We start from the raw sequence: 25,543 nt of genomic DNA, 5'->3' as shown, positions 1-25,543 counted from the left end.
GGCTTTGTCCATCCTCTGACATCCTCCCTTTAGATATTTATACACATTGATGAGGTCCCCTCTCAGCCATCCCTGCTCAAGGCTGAACAGGCCCAGCTCCCTCAGCCTTTCCTCCTCACAGAGATGCTCCAGTCCCACCATCATCTTTGTCACCCTCCGCTGGACCCGCTCCAGGAGCTCCACATCCCTCTTGCCGTGTCCAGCCCAGAACTGTACACAGCACCCAGATGCGCCTCTCCAAGACTGAGTAAAGTGTCAGAATGACCTCCCTGGTCCTGCGGGCAACGCTCTTCCTGAAGCAGAGTTCCCTCCGCAGGCTCCTCCTTCTCCTCCTCCCCCTCCTCGGTGAGGCGGGGAGGGGCTGAGCCAGCCCGGTCCCGTCGCGCAGCTCCCGCGGCGGGCGGCGATCCGCGCCCGGCCGGGCTTGGCACGGCAGGAAAGAAAGACAGCAGGAAAGAACGACAGCACGGAAGAAGGACAGCAGGAAGCTCCCGGCGGCGGGAGCAGCGGGCCCGGGTAAGCTCGGGGGGCGGCCGTGCACCTGCCGTCCCCGCGGCGGGGGCGGAGCGGGGGCGGCTCCTGCGCCGCAGGGCCGCTCGGGAGCGGCGGTGCCCGGGCGGGGATACCCCGGGAGCGGCAGTGCCCGGGCAGGGTTACCGGGCGGAGATGCTCGGTAAGCGGCTGTGCCCGGCCCCGGCTGTCCGCCCCCGGGCAAGCTGCTGCGGCGCTGCCGGGGCTCAGGCGCTGCTTTTGTCTCACTGTCTCCCGGTTATCTCCCCTGTGGTCGGGACTGCCCGCAGACCCCGCGCTGCCGCTCCGAGAGGGCTGTTCCCGACAGCGCCGCAGGGCTGTGCCCGCAGAGGGTGCGGGGCTGCCGGCGGGACCCCGGGGACACAGCACAGTCCTGCCCTGCCCGTGGGTGCGGGGGAGGCGTGTGCCTGTCCTTTCCCCCAGCTCGGCTCCCGATCTCGGTCTCGGCGCTGCCCTTGGCCCCCGGTGCGGTCCACGGTGCGGTCCTGGCGCACCAGCCCACCGTGTGCTCGCAGGGGCCGTGCCCCTCTGTGGCTAAACCAACGAGCCGGTTTTATTCTGTATTAAACAGAAGGAATAGGGCCATTCAGGGCCGCAGAGTGATGGGTTTGGCAGGGTCTGGCTCAGGTGTAGAGCTTCTGGGTGTCAGGCACGACATGAATTTGATCTGTGTGTGTGCGAAGGCGCTTTGAGCCCGTAAGGACACCCCGAGGAGGGTTTGGTTATCCGCTGTTTGCAGACACAGAATTAATCTCTGCCCTCTGGGGAGCTGTGCATGGCCAGGCAGGACCGTCCCTCTGCCTCTCCAGCACAGCTGATCCCGTGTTTGCAGTGGGAAAGGCCAACTCACCAAAGACTATTTTCCCGTAACAGGGAGGAGGAATGTTTCAGCCAGTGGGAAGCCTGAAGGAGCAATACCTATTTTGGAAGGTAAATACGGTTTCAAAGTAAGTACCAGAATACCACTCTTCATACACTGCAGTACAGCAAATAGAAAGTGAAGTGTTTGTTCACTTGAAAAAATAAAATAACATAAAATGGGTTTTAATGATTGAATTTGAGTTTGTCCTTGAGCTTCATTACTAACCCAGAAATGCAAAGGATGTATTGGTAAACTAACATGTCACTATTAATGTAATTTCTGAAGTACAGCTTGGGTTTTAAAATCTGGTTTAATCTACAGCAGGATGTGATCTTTATAACCAGTTTCCACAAGTTTTATTGCCACAAGTTGCTTTGCTTTTGTGGAGGATGTTCTGTTTGTTTGTTACAAAGCACATATATGTCAGAGGAACTTACGGATATATGGAGATAGAGATAAGTTGTTGACAAGTAAATGAGGACTCTGCTGTTTCTGCCTTCAGTACATAAAATGAAATCAACCTCTGTCAAATAGTGTTAGGGTGCAGTTCTCTCTGTGCTACTGGTGGTCCAGGCATGTTTGCTGGGAAATGACTGGGATCCCTGTGACTGGATTTACTCTTAGAAGGTGGTGTGAGTACCATCTGTGCAGCAGGTGCACAGATGTGAAACCTTGCGTGACTACTTAGTACTGAAACCTTTTGTAAGGTCTGTGAAGTCTTTTCCTGCTTACACTAAAGCTGTTAAATAGTAACATGTTAAACAATTGGTTTGCTAGGATGACAATTGCCTTGTCCCATTATGTTTTCAGGGAACCTTTTAAGGAGATGCTTGACCTCCAGTTTTTGCTCCCTGGTGGCCTCTCCATTTTTTCCCAGTAGATATTTCTGTTACCTTGCTTAGTGTGGTCAATTAAATAATAGTTTTGGTGTTTGGGGATAACTGAGAGGGGAGAAGTAGGAGTTTGGGATCACCCTGAAATGGATCTGTTGCTGCTGGAAGGAAAATTCCCTCCCTCCATGCGCTGGTTGTGCCAGCCTATTTCTCTTCTTACCTTTCTGCTCCCACTGGAGCTATCAACCAAACACAGATTACTGACAAGAAGTTGTTGTTTTGAAATTGAATTCATCTGACCTAACTAGCCACCTATGGCTGTAAGGGGCAATGCCAGCTCTAGTCCTTGCCTTTATGCTCCTGCTGTGTTGGATTAATCCTACAGAGCAGTTTTGTGGCCACAGAATGAGTTAATATTCTCTATTGGATCAGCTGTATTTCAGAGCAGGCTTTCTGATGGATCAGCCTCCTGAACCATGGCTGTACAACCACAAGGTCTGGCACAGAGGAAGGCAGGGACCTGTATCTGGGAGTGGGAGAGGAGAGGAGGATGTGGGATTGCCCTTTCCCTAACCTCTGCAACCTCAAAGGGGAGGTAGGAAACTCTTGTCAGGTGGGAATGATCCTGGGGTTTGATTAATTGCACAACTGATTCAGGGCTGAGGAGGTGTGTGGGGGTGAAACATGCCAAACTAGATTAGCAAGTCAGTTCATTTCTATGGGAGGGAGGTGTCAAACTGAACCAGGACACTGTGTTAAAAATAAAGATATGACAAAAATGTGTTAGCATAAAGGAGCAGACCCTTCTGGTGGGGTAGAGATCTTCTGGTGGGATACTTGGTTATATAAGGAGGTGGTAGTTTGCCTTGTTTCCTGGGGAGAAAGCCTGTGTGGGTAGTGAAGCTTTCAAGTGCCAGCTTGGGCGCAGCAGATCCTGTTTGGTGGTGTCATTCATCTGGTTGAGGAGTAGTTCTGATTTCTGTAACAAGATGGGGCAGTGAAGATGAGAGAGGCTCACACTTGTGGAAGCCTCTCAAATTCTCATGTTAAGATCAACCCTTAGTCTTGACAGGTGTGTTTCCTAGCTTTGGCTCATCTCCCATTGTTTACCAGGAGACCTGATCCTGTATCCTACCAGCTTCCCATCAGGAGCAGGGCAGTGGCTTGTGCTGGCATTAAACCCACGAGCAGGACTTCCAGGAAGGTGGTAGGGTTATGTTGCAGACTCTGGTGTGTTACTTGGCATTCTGCTGGGGTGGCTTTGCTGTGAGCACACAGGAAGGGTTGGTTTTCATGCCTGAGTTGCAGTCACACCTTTGCCTACACTGCCTTTTGTCATCACACTCCACAGTTGGCTGACTTGCTGCCAACTAACAGTGCAGCTGCTCCCTGTTGCAGTACCTGTAGTAAAGTGCAGTTTTTTTCTGTCGAGGGGCTTCAGCCCACATTTGAGCTCTGTGAAACTTTAAACTGAACTGAATCGATGCTGCCGTGGTCTCGCTGTTTGCTGCATGTAATGGATGTGCAAGATCCTGCCTTCTTGCTTGTGCTGAGGCAGGGAGCTCAGGTGGTGAAAAAATGCTTATTTTTCCTTTTCCAAGTTTTCTGATGATGTAATTGATGCTTTGTGCAGCTCTGATACTGGGACAGGGAGACTGGTTGGAAGAGGGAGTGCTGGACAAGACTTGCTGGCAGCATTGTTCAGCAGCACCCACTCTCAAGCTGCTGGAGTCTATTCCGGGCTGGAAACACTACAGCCATTTTTGAACTAATTGCAAGCTCATGAATGTTTCTGATGTCCTTAAACAGATCTTTGTGCGCGGGGGAAAGCCTATTTGTAGTCTTTCTAGGACAAAAGCAGAGTGTTTTGATGTCAGCTGGCTTTGGATCAAGTTCTGAGTGCGTCTTTCCTTTGTGTTTCCTCTGCTTTGTAGTATGCCGAGTTCTCAAAATGCTTTATAAATGATAAAATTCAGAAAAGGCTGCATTTTATACTGGCTTAAAATCCTCCATTGCATTTTCAATGTCTAGGTTAGTTATGGTTATTGCTTGCCTTTGAAGTAGAGAATTGCTTATTGAAATGTTGTGATTAGAAAATACTATAATAACTCAATCAGACTGTTTACTTATCAGCTTCTCTTATCTGAAGTTCAGCAGTTAACAGAGTGAAGGATTTGCCACGTTGTGACTGAAGGCAGAAGAAAAAAAACTACAAGGAGATCAGCTCAGCAGCACATATTCCACATTTTTTACCTGCCATCCCACAGCTTCTGAGGCATCTTTGTTACACATCCAGAAGAACAGAAAACTGTCACAAGTCCATAATTGTGTCACCTAAAATTTGGTACCAGCTGTAGTTTAGATGGCTCAACTTCCTCCTGGGATCCGTTTCATCACTTCATTTTCACGAGATCAGTGGTAAGTCTTGAAGTATGGTGTGATTTTGTGGACAGTGTGAGTTTATATCTGGGAAGATCACACTGCTCTATTTTTGCTTTTTTAGTACTTAATATAGACAGAAATATAATATAGTCAGTTGTATAATAAATAAATTTTGCTGAAATTTAAAAAGTGAGATAATTTGGGAAACCCGAACAAACCCTTACTAGTCAAGTGTGCTAGAGAATAAAGCCTTTTGTCCTTTGCTTTGCAAGGTATTTGCAAGGATAAATTGCAGATTTTTATGTTCAAACTCTTAGGTAGAAGGAGTGCTCAAGAATAGCTTTTGTTTCCTAACCACAAATGTATTTTCTGCTCAGTAATTTGAAGTGTAATATAGACTAGTATGATTGCAGATTTAGTTCTTGCTACTGTAATATTAAGAAAACCCCACCAAGTGCAACACAAAATCCCCTAGCAAAAAACAAACCAAAATCAAATCCTCTTTGCTTCAGGAAAAGTAATTCTGGAAGTTTTGTGGCATCAGTTCATGTGCTTTCTGAAATAGAATACTGAGTCAATTGTGTGTGAATAACAAAAAAATGACAAATGAAAGACCAAGTCCTTTTCATTTGAGCAGTTTTATCACGTGTTTTCTCTAGTATAATAGCAGGAACAAAATAATTTCAGTTTTATTCCTTGTGAAGATGTTTTCAGTTTGAGTGTGAATAACTCAGCTCATGGGATAACTGGTGTCTCTGTGCATATACCAAAACTATAAAACAAGTTCTTAGTTATATAAAAGTTTGTAAGGCAAAAAATTATTGAAAAAATTTAAAATCAGGGACCATAGCGGCCTGTGTAATATCAGATATTTGTATTATATATGTGCTTTTACTTACTGATGTTGATTTTAAGATTAAGGCTAGAAGGAAGAAGGAACCAGCAAATACCTTTGACTTTTGTGTGTTGTTAAAAGCACAAATCCATGAAGTGGTGTCCTAAACAACTGAAACTGCGGGTAGAGAATAGAATAGATCATATTATTACCTTTGTTTAATACTTGCAGCGACAGGGAGTTTGAGATGCCCTTTTAATTCAGCTGAACTGCAGAGAAAGACCCAGGGAGGCACAAAGGAGAATTCCTTCCCAATCCTAAAGCTGCTTAAAAATTTTCGTGTGCTTCAGTACACCCTGTCAGTCCCACCATCCATCTCTAGAAGCAGCTGATTTCTGTTGTTACAGAGAAAAGCTAAAGTAATGCAAAATCCTAAAAGCAATAAGAAAAGAAGGAAATAATAACCCACAATATCCAAACTGACAACTCAGAGCCATCACTTATGTCCTAATCATACCAGAAAACCCAACGAGACAGTGAGGTGTGAAATCTGATTGTCAGTGTGTTTAATGGTGAACTGACATTTAATAGCCCCCAAAGGAAGGTTGCAAACCAGACAGATATTTTTGTGTAACTTGTGCTCAAAGGAAATCCAAATAAAATAATTTCCAAATACTTTTTTATTTTGTATTGTAGGTATAGAGCCTTCATTTTCTCTCTCACTTTCCTGTTGTATGCCAGCTTCCATTTATCAAGAAAACCTATTAGTATAGTTAAGGTAAGCAAGGTTCTGTCCTTGTTTAAACATCCTCCTGCTCCTGTCAGACACGGAAGTCGTTGTCTTTCTCTGTATTTCCTGTTGTGAAAGGCAGTGTTAAACTTTAACTTGAAATGGCTTCAAGATGAAAAACTGATAAAGCCAGTACACAGTGACATTTGCTTGATAAACTTCAGTGAGACCATGCCTAGAATATGGCATATTTGTCTGGATTTGGGGATTAAAACCTGAAACAGCTATGCCTATGTTTAAATAATACACTTAATCTAGTTATAGATATTTGAGAGATTTACACTCATATTTTTGAGAAAAGTTGCTCATAACTGATGAGATGAGCATGATAACATTCCCCTGGCATTTATGAGTGTTCCAAGAACTGCTGATCATCACAGTCATTTGGAACTCTTTTCCTGGTTAAGCAGGTGGCAAAGTGTTCCATAATTTGAGATTTGTTAATCTTTGGCCTATAAAACTTGCCAAGCTCAAATTAAATCCCCAACTTCTGTTTTGTATATAATTGATGAGTAACAGTGGCCAAAGTATATGATGTTACTGCAGAATTTCAAAGCTGTTCAGTAGCAGAAACATCATTTCACTAGGGCATGTTTTTTCTAACCATATAATTAACTATTTCATGTAATAATGGGTTCACCCATCAAAATGCTAAGCAATTAGTAATGGCTAACAATTTTACTGATTTTTGGTGGGTTTGACACAGGTTCATACAAATCTGGATTTGTTAAATTTCTTGTTGTGTTGGAATTAACAGTCCCCAATTCGCAAGTGAATTTTCCATTTTCATATGCCCTTTCTGTTTCAGGGAGAGCTTCATAAGCATTGTGCTTTTTCACATGAAGTTGAACTAGACTCCTACAAAGATTATGCTGCCCAGATTCAGCCTGCCAAAAAGCCATTTAATGCCTCTCAGTGTGGCTGGGCACCATTTGGTAAGGGTTATGTTTTTTGGTTTTGTATTTTTCCCAATAATGAGCTGATGCTCATAATGAGATTATTTGCTTGCCATTTTTGGAGAGATTCAGGAGATGTGCATGGAAGGAGTGTTTTGTTTTCCATGTTCTCAGTGATTTCTTCAAAGAAAAGTTATGACTTAGGTCTTTCCTACTTAAAGTCACTTAAACAGGTGACATTATTTTACTTGTTACAGCTACGAGATAGTTTCTGTAGATCAGTTTTCAGTCAGAAAATGGGATTTGTCTTTAGCATGTCAATTAAGGAAAAAAGGGTGAAGAATAAAATAAGTCATTATAATTTTCTACTGGTTTAATTCAAGGTCCAGCAATCCTTTAAATTAAATTACTTGGTGTTTATCTAAATTGGAATTTTTCAGAGTCCTTATCTGCCAGAGGGAATATCCTTCTCTGCATTTTAATGAAAAAAAAGTGGAGACTTTATTGCAGAATAGACTTGAGAACTTACTCAATACTTTATGAGCCTGCCCTTTGACTTAAATAGAAAACAAATATTTAAATACTGAACAATTAAATTTGAATTTAAGGCAGACTTTGAATCATTCGTTGACACTTTTATTACTACCAGGAACACCCATGAAGTAGAATAGTGCATTGTGTCAGTGTGCCAGTCCATCCCAGTCTGTGTAGCCATCCATTCTAATTAGTCCTTAATTAGCAGTTAAAGAAAAAGTCCTATTCTGTTCAAAGGTAATTAAAGATCAGAGCTCTGGGTTTTCTGTGGACAAAATCCAGTCTATTAACTGTCTCTTGCAAGGTCTACTGAAATAATTTAGTTCCACAGGTTTCCAAATGCATTGAAAGGGATGCAGTTATACCTGATTAGTGTTTCTTGTCCCTTGACCAAGGGGGGGGCTGAGTTTGCTTGTCTGAAACATTGTTTGGCTTTTCTTATGGAGACTTCTGAGCTCCAGTGTCCTCCTTTTTCCATGAACACACAAGTCATTGCCAAGCTGCCCCTTTGGGATGGCACTCTAGGCTTATCCTTTTGGCTGTGTTTTAGGCAGCACAGCTGGCAAAGCTGGGAGTGACAGTGAAGGAAGGAATGCTCTAATACCTGTGACTTCATGCTCAAAATCAATGGCAATTGTGTCTCCTTGCAAATAAATACACAAACTGTCCTTGGTATGAGCTCAGGTCTCTTGAGAGTAGACTTGGTGTTTCCATCTGGGTGGAGACCCTTCTCCCTCCATCCTGTCTGCAAGTCCAATTTTAGTGTGATTGGGGTTGTTTGCTATACAGAGCAGAGCCTTGGGGGTGTTTTTAAGCAAAACTTCTCTGTGCCCTGTGAATAGTTGAAAAATGAACTTGCCAAGGGTTTAACCATTTAAAAAAAACATATGAAGCTGATTCTTTAAAAGCCTTTGAGAAGATGGAATTTTTTAGCCATTTTTACTGTTAGGTCCTCATACATTTGCAACTTATCTTTCCATTTTTAATGAAGTCTGTTAAAGTTTGAATTTTCTTTTGTCTAAGGACGTATAAGAAAAGGGCACCTTGTTAGTAGCTGATGTTTCTTCTCTTACAAAATGCTGTTTTGAATAAGGTAAAGAATGGGCCTACCAATATTTTCCTTATATGTTACAGGCATTTATTTTTGGTTTTTTCATTAAATGTTTTGCAAAATGTGTGTTTAAGTTTAGCAGTACCTGTTGAAAGTTAAATGTCAGTGCATGTTCCCTATCATTTGTCTTGTTAGATGTAAAAATGGTTGGAAAGTAATTAGTACCTTTAAACTGATAATTTGTTTTGAAATTTATTCGTAGATAAGAACAACTACAAACAGTTACTGGGAGCCCTGGATTACTCGTTTTTGTGTGCATATGCAGTTGGAATGTATTTAAGGTAAATAGACTCTGTTGGAAAGCTGCTTTATTGCTTACTCTTGATTTATGAGGCTGTACAACTTCTGAGCTATTGTGTTTCCCTACAGCAAAGTTTCTGGTGAAGAGAGTGAGAAACTAATTGCTGAGGGGAAAAAAATCCCACGTCATCCTGAGTCCCAGTGGTATCATATATGCTGATATATAGAAAGCTTCTTACCTGCACCCATCATGGCTGCCTTGTGCCAAGGGAATATACACTGGGGTGTATGTCCTCAAACTTAATCAGTCTTCAACTTCTAAACTAAGCTGGTCGTCCTGGCTTTTTGTGGAGTCAGAGAGTGGAAGCAGACACCTCCTAAAAATAATCCCAAACCCATCTTAGTGTGCTGTATTAGCTGTTGTTTGGAGATGCTTCTTTTTATTGACTAAAACCAGAACCTTCATGACTAGAATTGTTAGCCAGAGAGACATATCTCACTCTAAAAGGATAGAGACATGTCCCATCTTACCAGTCATTTGGAAAATTACTCTGTATGTAAGTAAATGACTTCCAATATGCTCCAGATGAGTATCTCCCTCAAAGAACATCGTGCAGATGTCAGAACTTAGCAATTAATGAACATGAAATGTTTGTTTGGGTTTTTTCCTGTCATGCTAAAAATTACTCCTTTGCTGCTGTGAAGGCAAACATTTACCAGTAAAGTTTCTCCTCAACCAGAATTAAACAACACAAAATATTCTTCATTTCTGAGGGCTTGGGGTTTGATCTCATTTTTAATTATTGCCTTTTTTCTTCTATTTCCCTGCCCATTCCAAGTGGCCTGATAGGAGAGCGGCTGCCTATCCGGTACTATCTGACAGGAGGGATGCTCTCCAGTGGACTCTTCACTGCAATGTTTGGATTGGGTTATTTCTATAACATACACAACCTGTGGTTTTACATAATGGCCCAGGTAGGCACGATGTTCTTGAGACACTGAGGGGTTTCTCTGGTGCTGTTTAGTGTTGGGTTGGGTATTTACACAACACACGGTGATTAATGGTTAGATGGGAGGATGTGGATGTTGGAACACACTATCAGTGATGACAGGCAGCAAGGATAAAGTGGATAGCCCCAGGTTTTGTTTTTGAAAAATGTTTTTTTGGTGAAAGAAATCTTTGCAAACAAATTAGCGTGTTTCACTCTGTGTCAAATCAGTGATCAAATCTTTGCAAGCTTAAATGTGGGCGAGTTTTAAAACAAACTTGTTTGCTTTTGTCAGTCTTCCAGCACCTGAGTGACTCATCCTGGCCTTCTCTGCAGGAAAATTACATTTATGCTGCTAATGATGAACAGTCTCCCACACTGGTGTGGCTGATAGCAGGCACCTTATGTAATGAGATTCATTGTGTGAGATTTTTCAAAGCACTAATCAGGTGTCAAAAGAATATTTATTGTTGACCTGAGATGGAATTTAGGTCAGGACCAGGGCATGGTCAGCACTTGAGCCATTTTGGACAGGTCTACACCTTGCACTGCTGCTCTCTTTGTGTTATTCCAGCAACACTCTCACCTCTGGCACATTTGCATGGCATTGAGCAGCTTGGCACGCACATACTAACTTGGGCACAGCAAGCTTGTATAACCATGTCACCAAATAATCTGTTTAACCCTGTCCCTGCTCCAGCCCTCCTTGATCAGGTAGCTCCTTTGGGGTTAAGCTGTCTCTCTGTAGCAAGGGGATGTGGTCAGTGAGTCCTGTCATACCAAGGATGGTCTCACGCCACCAGCCTAATTGTTTTTTGGGGGGTAGAGTGGAGTTGTTTGTTGCATGTTCAAATGCCCTTTGTACATGTGTTATGATCTTTGTGTGAAGGTGTAATTCCAGAGAGGGAGCTTTTTAAGGGTGGAGACAGCTGGAGTTACGATCTGTGCAATGTGGAGACTGAAGTAGTTCTTACTTCAGACTGAATATAGTAAGTTAAATTCCTCCTCTCAGTTTATTTACAGGTGTTGGTTAAGCATTTTAAAGTGAATGTTCAAAGTTATCCAGTCTCCCCTAAGGTCTTCTTTTTTTTCCACTGTATTTGATTGGGAACACACTTTGCCATATGCTGAAACTGAGATAAGCATTAGAGTTGGACTCGATGATCCTTATGGGTCCCTTCCAACTCAGAATATTCAGTGAAATTTCTGTGAAATTTCTATGTTGCTGTTTGAGTATGGGGAATTCACTTCTCTGTTCAGCTCTGTGCAATGAGATTTTTGGTAAGTGTTGTGAATGAATGACAGCATTCTGTGATTTAAATCATAAAATAATGATAGGGGTGTAGGTACAGGGAAGAATCTCTGCAAAACATTTTAACTTGGTTATTCTTGGGGGGAAAAATGCTTTCAAACCTCTCCACTGTATCTCCAAATTCAAAGCATTTGTGAAGGCTTCCTTTTCCCAGTGCAGCACTCGGCAGGAATTGTGTAGGAAGCTGACTTATTATAGGGTGTGGTTATTTATTATTATTTTTATATACTTTCAGATAGCAAATGGGTTGGTGCAAACTACTGGCTGGCCGAGTGTCGTTACATGTATTGGCAACTGGTTTGGAAAAGGAAGGTAAATAATATGTAATCCAAAGTTTTGGAAGTACAGATCAGTACATTCTGGGCTGTAATATTATAGTCAATTTAAATACCTTTCTTTGCTTCTGTGGTTTTTGGGGGGATGAAAAAAGCAGTTAGGCAGAACTTTGAGAGGAGTTTCCTTTGTTACATTGATTGGTTTATGTGTGGGTTTGAAATATTCTCCCTCAAAACAGTGTTCTCTGATACTTACTTTTTCAGGTGAAATATTTCAGAATTGAATTAGAATAGTTATTACAAATTCTTGCAAATATTAACAGTCCAAACCTACTTTTACTACAGGCTGTTATGCCATTTTAATGTGGAATTTCCCATGTTTTCATTTGTGTTTCAAAACAGTTGTCAGGGTGTAACTATAAAAAACATCTTTGTCTAACATCTTTTTTTCTAACACACTCACACAAACTTGGAAATTTAATTTGAAAAACAAAATACATATGGCAACTGATTTAACCTTTCTTTTTGTCACTTTCTTTAAATCACCTATTTGGGCTTTTTTATCTTAATCATGTACAGAGATCACTCATAATGTTTTTGTCATACCATACAGTAGTTTTCCATAAATTTTGCAAGAGCTGCATGCTAAATCCATTGGCTCTGATAGTGGTTGGTACATGTAACATTTAATAATGCTACTGTAGTACCATCCTCTGTAGATAAATACTATAAATGAGCATTGCTGTCACTCAGTTCCAGAGAAGGATATACAAAAATTAAATATATGCTTTTTATATAAAATCACAGGATAGTTAGGAAAATGTAGGTTCAAACTGGTTTTCTGTGGTCCCTGCAGCCTTTTAGGTGAATGTTGCAAAATGCAGAGAGTGTTAACTCTCAAAATTGGTGAGTCTGTGCAAAATAAATACATTTATTCAGGTTTTGCTTTGTGCAAAAGCAACAGCTTTTACTTTTAGGAGGCCACAGAGTGGACTGGAGGGTCTTGTTTGAATGTCAGTGATCTGGTTCTTGTTCTCATTTTGCTACAAATTGCATGAAAACATGGGCAGACCTCTTAGACCTTGTCTTCAGCCCAAGGAAAACATTGGACTTTGTTCAGGGTAGGTTGCTCCCAGTAAAATGCTGGAGACAAGGCAGTTTTCCCATATGGAAGTACAAGGAGGGGAAAAAACCCCTGCTGTCAAGACTTCAGTAGGATTTTTGTGGTTTACATTAGCTGAGCTGGAGCTGATGGACAGCAGTTATGATCTGGGATTTGCAGACAGACAGCAGCCTGATGTGTGTGATAGCCAAGCTTGCACAGGTGTTACCTTCTCCTAGTGCTCAGTAACTCCAGAATGTGACCAGAAAATACTGAGTTTGCTCCCCATACCCTGTATAGGTTGTTTTCTTCTGCATGATAAGTCTGATGTGTCCTGAAAGCATCAGATTATCGGTGCAAGGTGTTTGCAGGAGGACTTTGGTTCCCAAAAGCATCAGACTTGGTGTCCATATGCTACATAACATCTGCATGCTTGTTTTAATCAGAGAAACTGTCCAGATATATGCAAGCCCTAATGGTGTCTTCAGGTACCACTAAGTGCAGGATGAGTTCTGTGATGCATTGAGAAGTATTTTACAACACTTTTGTTGATATTTAGGTGCCTTGAAATTGCCAGATGGAGACTGTAGCATAAAGAAACCATCAGTTAAAGAACCATGAGACTGCAAATATGTCACTGACACCCCAGATGAACAGCCATTTTTAATATGCTTTTCTCAGTCCAGTAATGCTTGTAATAAAAAAAAGTTTCTGGGTTGGTTTTTGTGGGGTTTTTTTTATGCAGGAGAGGTTTGATCATGGGAATCTGGAATTCACACACTTCGGTGGGAAATATCTTGGGATCCTTAATTGCTGCTTATTGGGTGTCTGCGTGCTGGGGTCTCTCCTTCGTGGTGCCCGGAGTCATCGTTGCTGTGATGGGCATTGTTTGCTTCCTGTTTCTTATCGAACGTAAGTTGTGGGTGAGAAACACCAGCTGTTTAAGAATAATTTAGGTTGGAAAAGACCTCCAAGATCATCAAGTCCAACCTTTGATCAATCACCACCATCTCTACCAGACCAGAGCACTGAGTGCCACATCCAGTTGTTTCTTGGACACCTCCAGAGATGGGAATTCCACCACCTCCCCGGGCAGCGCCTTCCAGTGCTCAACAGCCCTTTCAGTGCACTAATTCTTCCTGATGTCCAACCTGAATCTCTCCTAGAGCAGCTTGAGGCCATTTCCTTGTCTTGTCACTTGTTTCCTGGGAGCAGAGCCAGAACCCGCACCTGGCTATAACCCTTTCAGGGAGTTGGAGAGAGTGATAAGGTCACCCCTGAGCCTCCTCTTTTCCAGACTCAGCCCCCCCAGGTCCCCTTCAGCTGCTCCCTATATGGTTGGTCCTATGAATGGTCTCCAGACCCTTTTCCAGCTCTGTTCCCCAAAATGACTCCAACACACCTGAGAGAGAAACACTTTAGAGTTCAGTCCACCCTGCCTTGATAAATTGTTCAAGTGCATCTTGGCAGAATGTCCCACCTGGCTGCAGTGTGTGTTCTGTGCTACCATTCAACCCATGCCATCCATCTTTTGTGCTGTGAAATACAAATGTCAGCTGGTAGAGCAGGTTTTGACTCTTCAAATCAGAAATTAAAGAGAATGCCCCATTTTGTCCCTATGAAGACTCAGAGCTATGAATGCTTACTTTACTGTAACTGTCCTATCTCAGTAAATAAAGAGTTCTACAGATATAACTAGAATTCTGTAATGAGCAGGACTGCCAGAACAGCCCTTGTTATTTGTACTGTTGATTTATTGTCAGAAAGTTACACTGTTTGTGAGTGTTTTAAGAGATCTTTGTTAGGTTCCTTTTCACTGTTAACTGTATGTGGTGTTGTATTTCAGATCCTAAGGATGTAAGTTGCTCCTGCACACCATCCAGTGTAAGTGAATGCTTTTTCTGTTTTGATCTTTGCCTCCTAATACATGTTTATTAGAATAGTTCTGAAATTCATATAGTCTGTGTGGCCCTTTTATGCCAGTCTGTTATAACTGATCCTCTACCAGTTCTTCACTGGTAAATCAGGACCTTATTTTCTCTCAAAGCAAGTGAATCAAGAGGTAAAATAATTAGTTTCAAATAAAGTTTTGGAATAGACGATCTTACGACCAAACAAGTAAAAACTGTTCTTCTCTCTTCCCCCCCCCCCGCCCCCCCCCTCCAGTTTTCTTACTTTCCTCCAGTTTTCCTGGGTATCTTCATGGCATCCCTTGCTGTTGCCTCCCTTTCTTAGGTATGGCACAGTGGGATTGCCTCCAACCATATCCTGGGAAAAGTCTCACTGGGAACCCTCTATGAGGCTTTGCAGAAAGTGCAGACAGCCCTTCTGCTGACACAGAGTCTGTCTGTGGGCTTGGGATGGAAGGTGGGATGTTCCTTGGATAGAGGAAGGGACAGTAGGAGCACATGGGTAGGGAAAAGCAAGCAATGGATATAAAGCTGAGATGAAGAGATTGGAGCAGTCAGTAAGTCTTGTGGCAGTGAGTTTAGTCATGTTATAATACAGTGTTTATTTAACCAAACCTGACATGAAGGAAGATAAATGGAAAGGAGAGAGAAATAATTTGTGCTTAGTGGTACAAATCATAGGACAAATGGATGTCAGTTTTGGGGGCATCACAGTTTAATTTAGATTGGAAGGAACAGGACCTCTGAACATTGTAGGAGCCTGTGAGAGGGATGGAGAGAGACTATTTACAGGAGCATGTAGTGGCAGGACAGGACAGAATGGCTTCCAACTGAAAGAGGACAGGTTTAGATTGGATATTAGGAAAAAATTCTTCCCCATGAGGGTGGTGAGGCCCTGGCACAGGTTGCCAAGACAAACTGTGGCTGCCCCATCCCTGGAAGTGTTCAAGGCCAGGTTGGATGGGGCTTGGAGCAACCTGGAATAGTGGAAGGTGTCCCTGCCCATGGCAGAGGGTTAGAACCAGATCATCTTTAAGGTGCCTTCCAAACCCAAACATTCTGTGGTTCTTTGCTCCTGTTCTCTGCTATGTCAGGTCTAAATCTGACATAGGATGAAATTGCTTAGGGCTGGCCTGTCAAATTTTGAAATCCTCAAGGATGGAGATGCTGTTCATATGCAGACATTTCAGGGTTTTTTTAAATATACAGTGAATTTTTAGAATGCATTAATCATATGCTTTACTGGCATCAAGGCAATGGATTGTGCTATTGTATGAGAGCTTATACCTCAAGGGCTTACATTTTGTCAAGGTTGTGAACTTGACTAGGCTGTAAATCTACTGTCACACACAAGTTGTAACACATGTTGCCTGGATCACAAGGGAAAATGTGACCTTCTTTTGACACAATGGTTTGAAAGTCCACATCAGAGATTGACCACTTAAGGCATTGTAGAAGCAGGATTGAAATGTGTGTGTGCCAATGTCTAAGGTTTTTTTGGGTTGCTGAATATTTTATGTGTGTCTTTGTGTGCCATTGTGGCAGCAAAACTCATGACTGTTTCAATTGTTTCTAAAAGGAAAGCTGGTATATGGTGATTCAATCACTATTTTGCAAGAGGATTGGAAGTGGTTTAGCTATGGTACCAAGATAGTTGCCCATGGCTTTTAAAACAAAAGTTCATAGGACATTTTACGTGCTCAGAATTAAGTATTGTAGGATTAAGTATTGTGTCAATGGCAAAAGGATGTGCCTTGGAAATATTTAACTACTATGTGAGAAGATGATTGTTTCCTTTCTTGCCTCGTGTAGCTGTGACCCAAGAAGAGGGAGACAATCCAAATAGAATGAGAAAAATAAAAAGCAAGGAAAGGGAACAAAAAAGAGAGCATTAGGAAGAGCAGCTGTGTGTAACTTCTTGTAACAGAATGTCGTTTGTAGCCTGGTTTGTTTAGGAGTGTATTTACAGGTTCATCTTGGTTTATGGTCCCTGAGACTCTGGTATGTGTTTGTATTGTAACAAAATCCTAGAGCAGATCTTGCTCCAGCCTCCTTCTTTGGCTCCCAGAAAGCTGTGGACAATCATGTCTGCCAAGTTTTCAACTATTTTTTCTTTTTTGGAAGAGTAGCAGGGGTGATTGGCAGAGAAGGTCAAAAGGTTTCCCCACGTCTGAAGGCAAATGAATGCTGTTGGTGAAAGCATCAGAGGGAAGGTCCCAAGGGAATCTCACAGGGAAATCATCTGCATATGTGAACTATACCTTTTATTTGCAAGTCTCACAGGTACATTGTACAGGGATGATTGCTGGGTTTATTTACCACCCCACAGTATTTTCAGATAGATGGCTTTTTATATGTTGAAATGTGATATAATTGAATAGTAACTGGGAGCAACTCTTCTAGTCTCTTATCTGTTCTTTACTAGATAATGGGGTTTATCTCCTCATGTGAAGTACTTCGGGTAAGTCTCCTGAATACTTTCAGTGCTCTGTGGAACTTTGCTATTCTTAGTTTGTTCCTGTGATACAAGCTGGGCTCACAATATGCTCTGTATTTTTCATTTAATTCTCTTTCATTTCTCAAAGGTGTGAGAATACTTTAAATGACTCTCACTGCCTCCTCTTAGGAGCCTCCTTTTTTTCCTTTTATGTAGTTCAGAAATACCTAGAGCATCATGTGTACTGAATTTCCTGTTAAGCCTCATGGAAGTAAATATTTGTTATTTGTTTCAAATACATTTTGACTACTGGAAAGCACAACTAAAGAGCTCTGCACAGCGTGTTGCTCATGTCTTAAGCTGCTGGTATGGAAAATTTTTGCCATGATATTTTTAACAAAAATTTAGTATCTCAGGAGCTTTTTCCACCTTCCATTCACCACCTTTTCCCTCAGTCCCAGCATTTGACCTCATCTTTTCTAGGGCACCAGCCAGATCATTGCTGCAGGCATAGTCTGGTTGTGTGGGATGCATTTGACCTTCTGTTTCCCTGCAAACCTTGCTCTCCAGAGCAAAAGGCATCACTTCTTCCTTCCCTATTCCCATTTCACATCTGGAATTCTGGTAGGAGGTTTATAAAAGTCCTTCTCCACCTGCCTTGGACCCTTTTCAGATTAAGATTCCCCACTGTCTTGGGAAGCTGTATCCTATTTGAACTTCTCAAATACTTCCCTTCAGACCTGTGTGGTGTGCAAGGATTCCAAATCCTTAGTGAATGGAGCTGACAGCTTCTGTTCACTGCAGGAGGGTGGGTTTAGGAATTAAGGAGATAAATGAGGTCAGAGTAGGAGTTCAGAATCTCCTCCAGATGCAGATATGCTAATGACAATGCCTGACTATAAAGATAATGGATTGCTAGTTGAAGGAAGGTTAATGTGGTAAAATAGACTGTGTTAATACTGGAAACAAAATATTTCAGCTGTGTTGTACAAGGGATAGGATTTGTCAGGCATAAAATGTTTGCTGTCCTTTTTTCACTCAGTCATTTCAGTGACAACCTGAACAACCTTTGTGTTTTTGCAAATGGTTAGAAATATTTTTTTGAGATATTAAAGAAACACATTGCTTTTCTCACAAAGCTGTAGGTAGGTCATTTTGGGCAGATATCTTGGTTAGGTGCAGGCAGCTCTGCTGGCTGGTGTTAAAAACCAAACTTCACTGAGAAAGAATGAGGCCAGTTAAATTTAATCACCACTAAAATAAATTCTCAGCATGAGGGAAGGACTTAGGGTGGATTTCTATTAAGATTCAGGGATCAGATTCCTCTCTGTGTGATATCACTATCCTGGATGAATTTGGTGTACTGTTTATTTGCAGCGTGATCGTGAGCCCAGTATTTCTACAGAGTTTGTAGTGGTGAGTAATGTGATTTCATTGAGTTGTCCAAAATCACAGAAGGAGAGGCAGGCACAGAGCCTTGAATGTGTGGTTGTTATTCTTTATTCACTGGTTTCCTGGGCTGTGCTTCATTTTCTTGTGTTCATCTTGGCTCTGATTTATCCATCTGAAATTTGTTTCAAAATAAATACTTGAGTGCAATAAAGGGCTTTTAAATCCTGGTGTTGGAGGCTTAATCCTTGACTTTCTGAAAGGCTGTGCCTATGATAAATGCAGGTGAGAAGTCAGTGCTTTCTTCAGCATCGGTGCACCTCCATTATGAAATTTAAAGGGGAGGTTTAACAGCATTTGGGAAATGTGGTGATTTAAAACTGGTTTTATTGCTTCTCATATTTTCTTCCTGGACCTTTTTTTCCCCCCCAGTTACATCGTGTTCATACAGACCTGTCTTTATGCTCTAGGAACTTCCTTTATCTTGGCTTTGCATTCCCAGGAAACTTTGCTCTTTTAAACTCCTCTTGCAAAGTGCTCATGCATTTAAAAATTACCATGCTGCGATTTTTGTCTTCTGAAAATGAGAAGTCCAGATATTAAATGTGTAGCCTCTCAGTCTAGTCCTTTTCCCCAGACATTTTCTCCTTCCTACAGTAAATCTGATTTTTTGACAGTCAAATGAAAAAGCCTTTCATTTTTCCTGTGCTGAGCTGCTGATTAAAGATGTAGATGACTTGTCTCTAGATAATGGACTTTCTTCCCCGTGGATTATTGTAAATCACATTTTTGACAAGAGACAGATTTTTCTGTAAGATAAAATTTAACAATCTGTTCCAGACCCTGGGGGCTTGAGTGTTGTTGGTTTATTTTGAGAAGTGTGTGCCCAAGACTGTTGGTGCCTCAGCTCTGTATTGAGCAGCGGAAATACTTAAGTTTATCCTCAAAAGTGTTTTGCCTTCTTAGAAGGATTTGAGTGATGAATGGCAGTTTGCCTAAGGAATATTGCAATACATATCCCTGTATTTTTGTTGGGGCAGGATAACCTAGTGATTAGTTTGGAACTAGAATGTTCAGGGAGGATCTGCATTCTTTTCTCATTTGTGCTGGGGAGCTTGAGACAGGGATGTTATTTGGGGCAGTTTATGGGGGTTTTTCATTGTTTTATTCTGTTTGGGTTTTTTTAATGTGGCATTGAGTGTGTGATTAGACACTTAAACAATCATCTCAGCCCTGAGGAATGCCCAGTGCTTCTTTGGGTCTTACCAATAGGTTGTCCATACCTGGCTGCAAACTTACTTTGAAATTGTATATTTAATTCAGCAGGCAAATCTTAATGTCCCCTGGTAAATGTTTTTGGGCCAAAGATCTCAGAATTATGTTACACTAATGCACTTTTTAATAAGTAATTATAAAAAGCAGGTCCATCTGGTACCTAAAATGTGGTTTATTGCCTTGGTTTGTCTACTGGATGTGCTGGAGCTGCTCAGACTCTTCATTAACACTCTTGTCAACAAGTCCATTTCTGGGTTAAAAGAATAGAATATAAGCTAAAGGGATGAACTTTTATCTTAAAGGGATAGGAAAGTGAAGAACCAAGATTTTCCTGAAATAAAATTCTGTAATTTCTGCTGGGACCATCTGCTTATGAGAAAAACTAAGTTTGCAACAGCAGTGAATTCAGTGGAGGAAAAAGCAGCTAAGGATGTTAAGAATAGCATGACTGTGCTCTGAATTCAGTGTGCTGCTTCCATCTAAAACCAGCAGGAAATCAGCCTTCAGATAAATTTGTGATTACATTTTATGTACATTGCCATAGGTCTGCTTAAGAACTTTAAAACCTCTGCATTTTGAGTCATTAAATTAAAGATGTTCCATTTGGGGTTGCATTTATGTTACAATGCACAAAAACTTATTGCAGAGAAGTGATTAACACTAACGTAATCTTTTAAAAAACAAGCAACCAAAGTATGGTGGTGTTTTGTTGTCTTTTTTTTCAGAGTTCTAAAACCTTCCTGAATGGTGCATCTCGATGCAGAATCCAGATGCCAGCCTTAAATGCTAAGGAAAATGGCAAACCTCAGGTAAAATACAACATACTGTTGTACAATAGCATAGAAGGCTTCCTAAGGCTTGCATGGAACATTTGCAGTAGATTTACTGTTGGTAAAGATTTCTCTTCCTTTTATGATGCTGAAATCTCTTTGCATCTTCATACACAAATGTAATTTCAGATGAGGGAACTAAGCATTACCTGACATAAATACTGCTAGCAGAGCTGAGGGAGGGACAGGCTTAGTCAGTTGGTCTTTCCTTGTGATCTTGACACAAGTCCTGCAAAAGTAAATACACTGCATAATATTTTAAGGGTACCCCCCTTGAAAAATTTAAATGAACTCTATCATATTTGTCTCATCCTTGCAATCTCACTTCTCTCCCTTTTGAATGCAGTAGTTCAAAGTGTGCACTTCCAAGATTATACATGGAGATGGACATTTCTGAATATGAGCAGTTATTCACAAACATCCTGCTTAAAACTTAAAACTGCTGGTAATTTTCACTAGACACTGAATTTTGGACTTGCCCATTGGTGAGCAAAAGGACATTTTATCTTGTGATGGGCATTAACTGAAAATTTCCATTTAGAATTCTGTATTTGTATTCAGTACACTTGGCACGTTGTATCCTGAGAGGATAAGTTGGATTTTTTTCAACTTCTTTCAGACTTTTCCAGGAAAATAGAAACTTCCTGTTCCATTCACCCTTTGCCCATAAAATTATAATGAGCATTCACAGGGTACAAAAAGCAGTGTTGGTGGACAGATTTTTAAATTTTTGTTGAGGAAACATTTCACTCATCATTTTGATCAGCCCAACTTAAACCCCCTCTGTACTGAGTTTATTCATTTTTGTGTTGAGCTGCCCAAGAACAGTCTCCAGCCCAGAAACCATTTCTCAATAGTATTTCACAACCAGCTGGAAGATAAGGGGAGGTGTAAAAATACCAGCAGGTGTCTTTAAACAAGTAGGTATTTACAGAAGAAATAATTCTATATTTACAGAAGAAATTGTTCCCTGTGAGGGTGGGCAGGCCCTGGCACAGGTTGCCCAGAGAAACTGTGGCTGCCCCATCCCTGCAAGTGTCCAAGGCCAGTTTGGACAGGGCTTGGAGCAACCTGGCTGGTGGAAGGTGTCCCTGCCCATGGCAGAGGGTTGGAATGAGATGATATTTAAGGTCCCTTCCAACCCAAAACATCCTGTGATTCTAAGTCATGATGACAAGTCTAAGATATAGTCATCAAATTAGTAGACAAAGATTTCTCTTTTAACTCTGCTGGTGACTGTGCTGTCACCACATGAAAAGAGGCTGCTGAGCAAGTGGGTGAGGAAAAGGTACCCCCTCTCCCATGGGAACTGGACAGAGGGACAACATGGACAACAAACATGGGGGGACTTGCTGGCAGAGCTGGAAATATGCTCTCCCCATCCTCTCTCCAGCCTGCCATCTGTGTTTGTAATATGGAGTCTTAACAGGTTTTAAAAAGAAATTAATAAAAAAATTAAAAATCCTTGTTTGTCAGTCCTTGGGACTTCCTGATTTTCTGCCAGTGACAGAAGAACATCTTTTTCCTGTCAAAAGCAAAGCTGAACATCTTTTTACAGTGGTTGTGTTTCAGTTGTGTGGAGCTGATTTTCACTGTCAGCTTTTGAGCCTGTGCAAACAGCAAATGTCTTGCATTTATGAGTTGGTCTCCAAGCACACTGGAGTGGCAGCTTTTACTGGGTTTTCATTGACCTCTGCAATTACTGTAAAAAGAAAGCAAATGCTCAGGATCTGCAGTGATTGAAAGCAGAATGTGTTTGTGGCTGCATGACTGGAATACCTTTGTACATTCATTGCTGCTTATGTTATGTTGGCCTCTTAAAAATTACACAAAATTGAGGGATAATGAATCCTTCCCCAGAGATCAAGAGTGTGCCATATGCCTAATCATGCTCTATGACAGGCTGGCAAGGCTGTGCAGTATTGTCTCTGCCAAGCACAAACTGCTGGTTTTATTTATCATTTAGTTCTGTGCACCATAATAATCCCATCTTCTCGACAAAAGTTTCCTGCATGCATTAAATAACTTGGACTTCAGTCACTTCTACTTCAATATTTGACCCACTCTTTTAAAACAGATTTAGAGCTACTTGTCTGAGAAATGAGCAGCATTGCCTCAGACAATCCTGACTAATGTTGCTGTGCCAGTTGTGCAAGAGATACTCACTTAGACACTAGAAGTGTCTTCCAGTGAATCCAGTGGGGAGCTGAACTGCTCAAACCCTTGTTTTTGTTCTCCTTTTCTCCTCTGTCTGTGTTTCTGCCTGTTGATCTGTGTCTGTCTCTGTCTGTCTCTCTCTCCCTCTCTCTCTGTCTGTCTCATTTTTTAGGTATTAATAGTGGATAGTTTAATTGCTACATGCAAAATTCGGTTGCTAAATTACTGTCTTAAAATAGTTCAAGTTTTGAAATTGCTCCACTAATTCAGAAGATAAACACTTACGAAGATGGTGATGGAGTGGCTCATCTGCCATGACATAGGTTTACAGTACCATGTCAAAGGTCCCTAGAATTTTTTTTTCTCTATTCTAGTTAATGCTTCATCAGGGTGCAAGGTCTCCTGTAAATCCTGCATCCTTTCTACCAGTCATGTACAAAATTTTGGATGCTGCATGGTGGCTTCTAAAATTAGTGTCTGGGCTCAGGTGTCCAGATGGTTCCCTATTGTCTTCTCCTAAATGATGTTCCTTAAAAACAGAATTTATTTAGAAACACTGAGTGTAAAACAGCAGAATTGAATTTTTCCAGCATTTTCTTTTTTTCTTTCCTTTCTTCCTCCATCAACTTATCAACTATTAATCAGAAAGTTTTAATCTTTGTAATAACTACTAGAAATGAAAAGGCCTGTTGTTTTATCCTTGCTAACCCAGAGTCAGATATATATATGAGGCTTAATTCTCCACTGAGGCTTTAGTCAAATGCTGAAGAATTAGGAGGAAGAAGACTCTGTGTAGAAGACAAAGGTAGGAAAAGTACACAGCCAGGTAAAGCTGCTCAGTTGGAAGGTGAAAGTGAGGATAGATACATGCCATCTTTTAAAGAACTGCTTTTAAAGAAGTACTGAGGGCTATTTATACCTGAAATTTGGTTTTCCTGTGTACAGCTGTAAGATGTAAATTTACAGTTCTATTCTGAGTTCATTTCAGTGGGGTGGATGGATAAAAATATCATACACCCTCATGGCTACAGTGGGATGACTTGTTGAGTGGTAACTTGCTCCACAAGTATTCTTAGCAGTCAGTGGAATTCTTGGAGTAAAATCCCTCCTAGTACTAAAAAAGGAACTCAAAATTCACAATTTAATACTGGTAAACCCCTGACTTGTATAACTGGGGGACTGCAATGCTCAAATGAAACAGATGTGAAAAAAATAAGTGATTTCTGAACATTCAGTATCCATAATGCAATTGGAAAGATGGCCTGTATTTAGATCAGTGGATAGGATGATGTTGCAGAGTGTGGAAAATGGGTTTAATATTTGCACAGAAAGAAGATAATACATGCTTTATGCAGAAACGTGTTGCATTCAGTAGATTGTCAGCTTTAATTAGACCACATTTATTTCGTGGGGTAAGGGAGGACTAGAAACTCTTTTATTCTATTGAATGTGCTCTAATATGTGAAATTCTTCCACAGTGGAACAGAAACTTGATTCTATAATGGAGTGCATGCACTCAGACATAAACAACCACAATTATTTTACTTAACATCCTGTATTTATCTACTCTGTGTGTTGAAATCAAGGCATTTTTAAAAGCTGTAACTTTCAGTGATAACATAGATATTTGTTTTTTGGAATTATTTGATTTCTTTGTACATGTTTTGAGTCTCTGTTTTTTCTCTCTCATACACTGTTGCTGGGGGAAATTGCAGGATCCAGAGATGCAGCATTTACTTACTGACAGTGAAAACTGCAGCGTGGCACTGAATTCCAGCACTGTGGTCAGTGGGGAAGGAAGACATGGGACATCAGCAATCAGCTTCCTTGGGGCCTTGAGAATACCTGTGAGTGCTTGTGCTGTTCCTTTAAGAATTAAGTTTCACCTCAGAATTCATATTTCAACAAAGTTCTAGATGGAGTGGTAGAGGATATTAACTTTGCATCACAGTCTTGGAATACTGAGGACTTTGGGCTTGTCTAGTTTGGAGGAAAGGAGGCTCAGAGGCAGCCTCATTGCTCCCTACAGATTCCTCAGGAAGGGGAATGGAGAGGAAGGTGCTGATCTCTCAGTGTTTAAGAAGCATTTTATTAACATGCTTTAACTTCTGTCATCTTTCTGACCACTTTCTGAAGGGGTCAGGCAGTGGGACTTGATGGGCTGCTGTAGGTCTCTTCCAACTAAAATAATCTATTCTAAAGTTTATTCTTCTAAAAGTTTACCGATGTTTAGTGACATAGGATGGAATAGCAGACTGAATGTAAAAGCACTTCTCTGTGTCAGAAATTCCTTTCATGACTTCCCTTTTTATGTTACTCATCAGTGGTTTTAAAAGCTTTAATTTTGAGTAGTCTCAGACAGCCGAAACATTTGGACTGCCAGTGAAGGAAAGGAAGTTTCCTCAAAGTCAGAACTTGTCATCCTTGATTGTCCCCTCGGATTGAAGCCTGAAAGCTTCAGTGGGATTCAGAAAGAGGAATATTTGCAAATTAATTTGGACCACATGTAGAAGTAGGAGAGAGAATCCCCAGCACCCAACCACTGTATTCCTACATTTTTAACTTCTGTCCAGTCTGGTCCTCAACTGTTTTTTTCTGTGGCAAAGTGATGGATAGAAAAATTACTTCTACTGCCACCTGGAATCTCAGCCTCTGTGGTGCTTTTCCTGCCTGTTGTTGGGAAGGGTCTCAGCTGCATGTGGAGTAGAGCCAGCTCTGTGTGTGTGTGCTGGTCCTGAGGGGAACTGCAGTCCTCCACACCAGGGCTCTCAGAAATCTGGTTTCAAATAAAAAGTTATCAGATGGTGAGGGCAATGAGGATAGGTTAGTTTGGCAGTTTAGCTGCAGCTCTAT

At 41.3% G+C, this 25,543-nt stretch overlaps 1 protein-coding gene across 5 annotated transcripts in view; it reads left to right on the top strand.

The window, feature by feature from the left end:
* Positions 1 to 349: 349 nt before the first annotated feature.
* Positions 350 to 25,543, top strand: part of SLC37A1 (solute carrier family 37 member 1) — a 38,943-nt gene continuing 13,749 nt past the window's right edge. The window contains exons 1-14 of one of the 5 annotated variants that reach the window (XM_071566340.1): positions 350 to 516; positions 1,405 to 1,461; positions 4,381 to 4,644; positions 6,140 to 6,221; positions 7,042 to 7,168; positions 8,977 to 9,055; positions 9,854 to 9,989; positions 11,551 to 11,627; positions 13,438 to 13,604; positions 14,539 to 14,576; positions 17,028 to 17,063; positions 18,417 to 18,455; positions 20,429 to 20,512; positions 24,406 to 24,537. In XM_071566340.1, coding sequence (XP_071422441.1) covers positions 4,589 to 4,644; positions 6,140 to 6,221; positions 7,042 to 7,168; positions 8,977 to 9,055; positions 9,854 to 9,989; positions 11,551 to 11,627; positions 13,438 to 13,604; positions 14,539 to 14,576; positions 17,028 to 17,063; positions 18,417 to 18,455; positions 20,429 to 20,512; positions 24,406 to 24,537 — 1,053 coding nt within the window. In that variant the 5' untranslated portion in view covers positions 350 to 516; positions 1,405 to 1,461; positions 4,381 to 4,588. Of the gene's footprint in view, positions 517 to 1,404; positions 1,479 to 4,375; positions 4,645 to 6,139; positions 6,222 to 7,041; positions 7,169 to 8,976; positions 9,056 to 9,853; positions 9,990 to 11,550; positions 11,628 to 13,437; positions 13,605 to 14,538; positions 14,577 to 17,027; positions 17,064 to 18,416; positions 18,456 to 20,428; positions 20,513 to 24,405; positions 24,538 to 25,543 lie in introns of all 5 variants that reach the window. The other 4 variants (XM_071566349.1, XM_071566332.1, XM_071566324.1 and 1 more) reach the window with 4 other exon arrangements.

Source organism: Pithys albifrons, chromosome 1 (genome assembly GCF_047495875.1).
Source record: "Pithys albifrons albifrons isolate INPA30051 chromosome 1, PitAlb_v1, whole genome shotgun sequence".
In the NCBI taxonomy this organism is placed as follows: Eukaryota; Metazoa; Chordata; class Aves; order Passeriformes; family Thamnophilidae; genus Pithys; species Pithys albifrons.
Note: the sequence above shows the minus strand (reverse complement) of the source record. Positions and strands in the feature narration are given on the sequence as shown.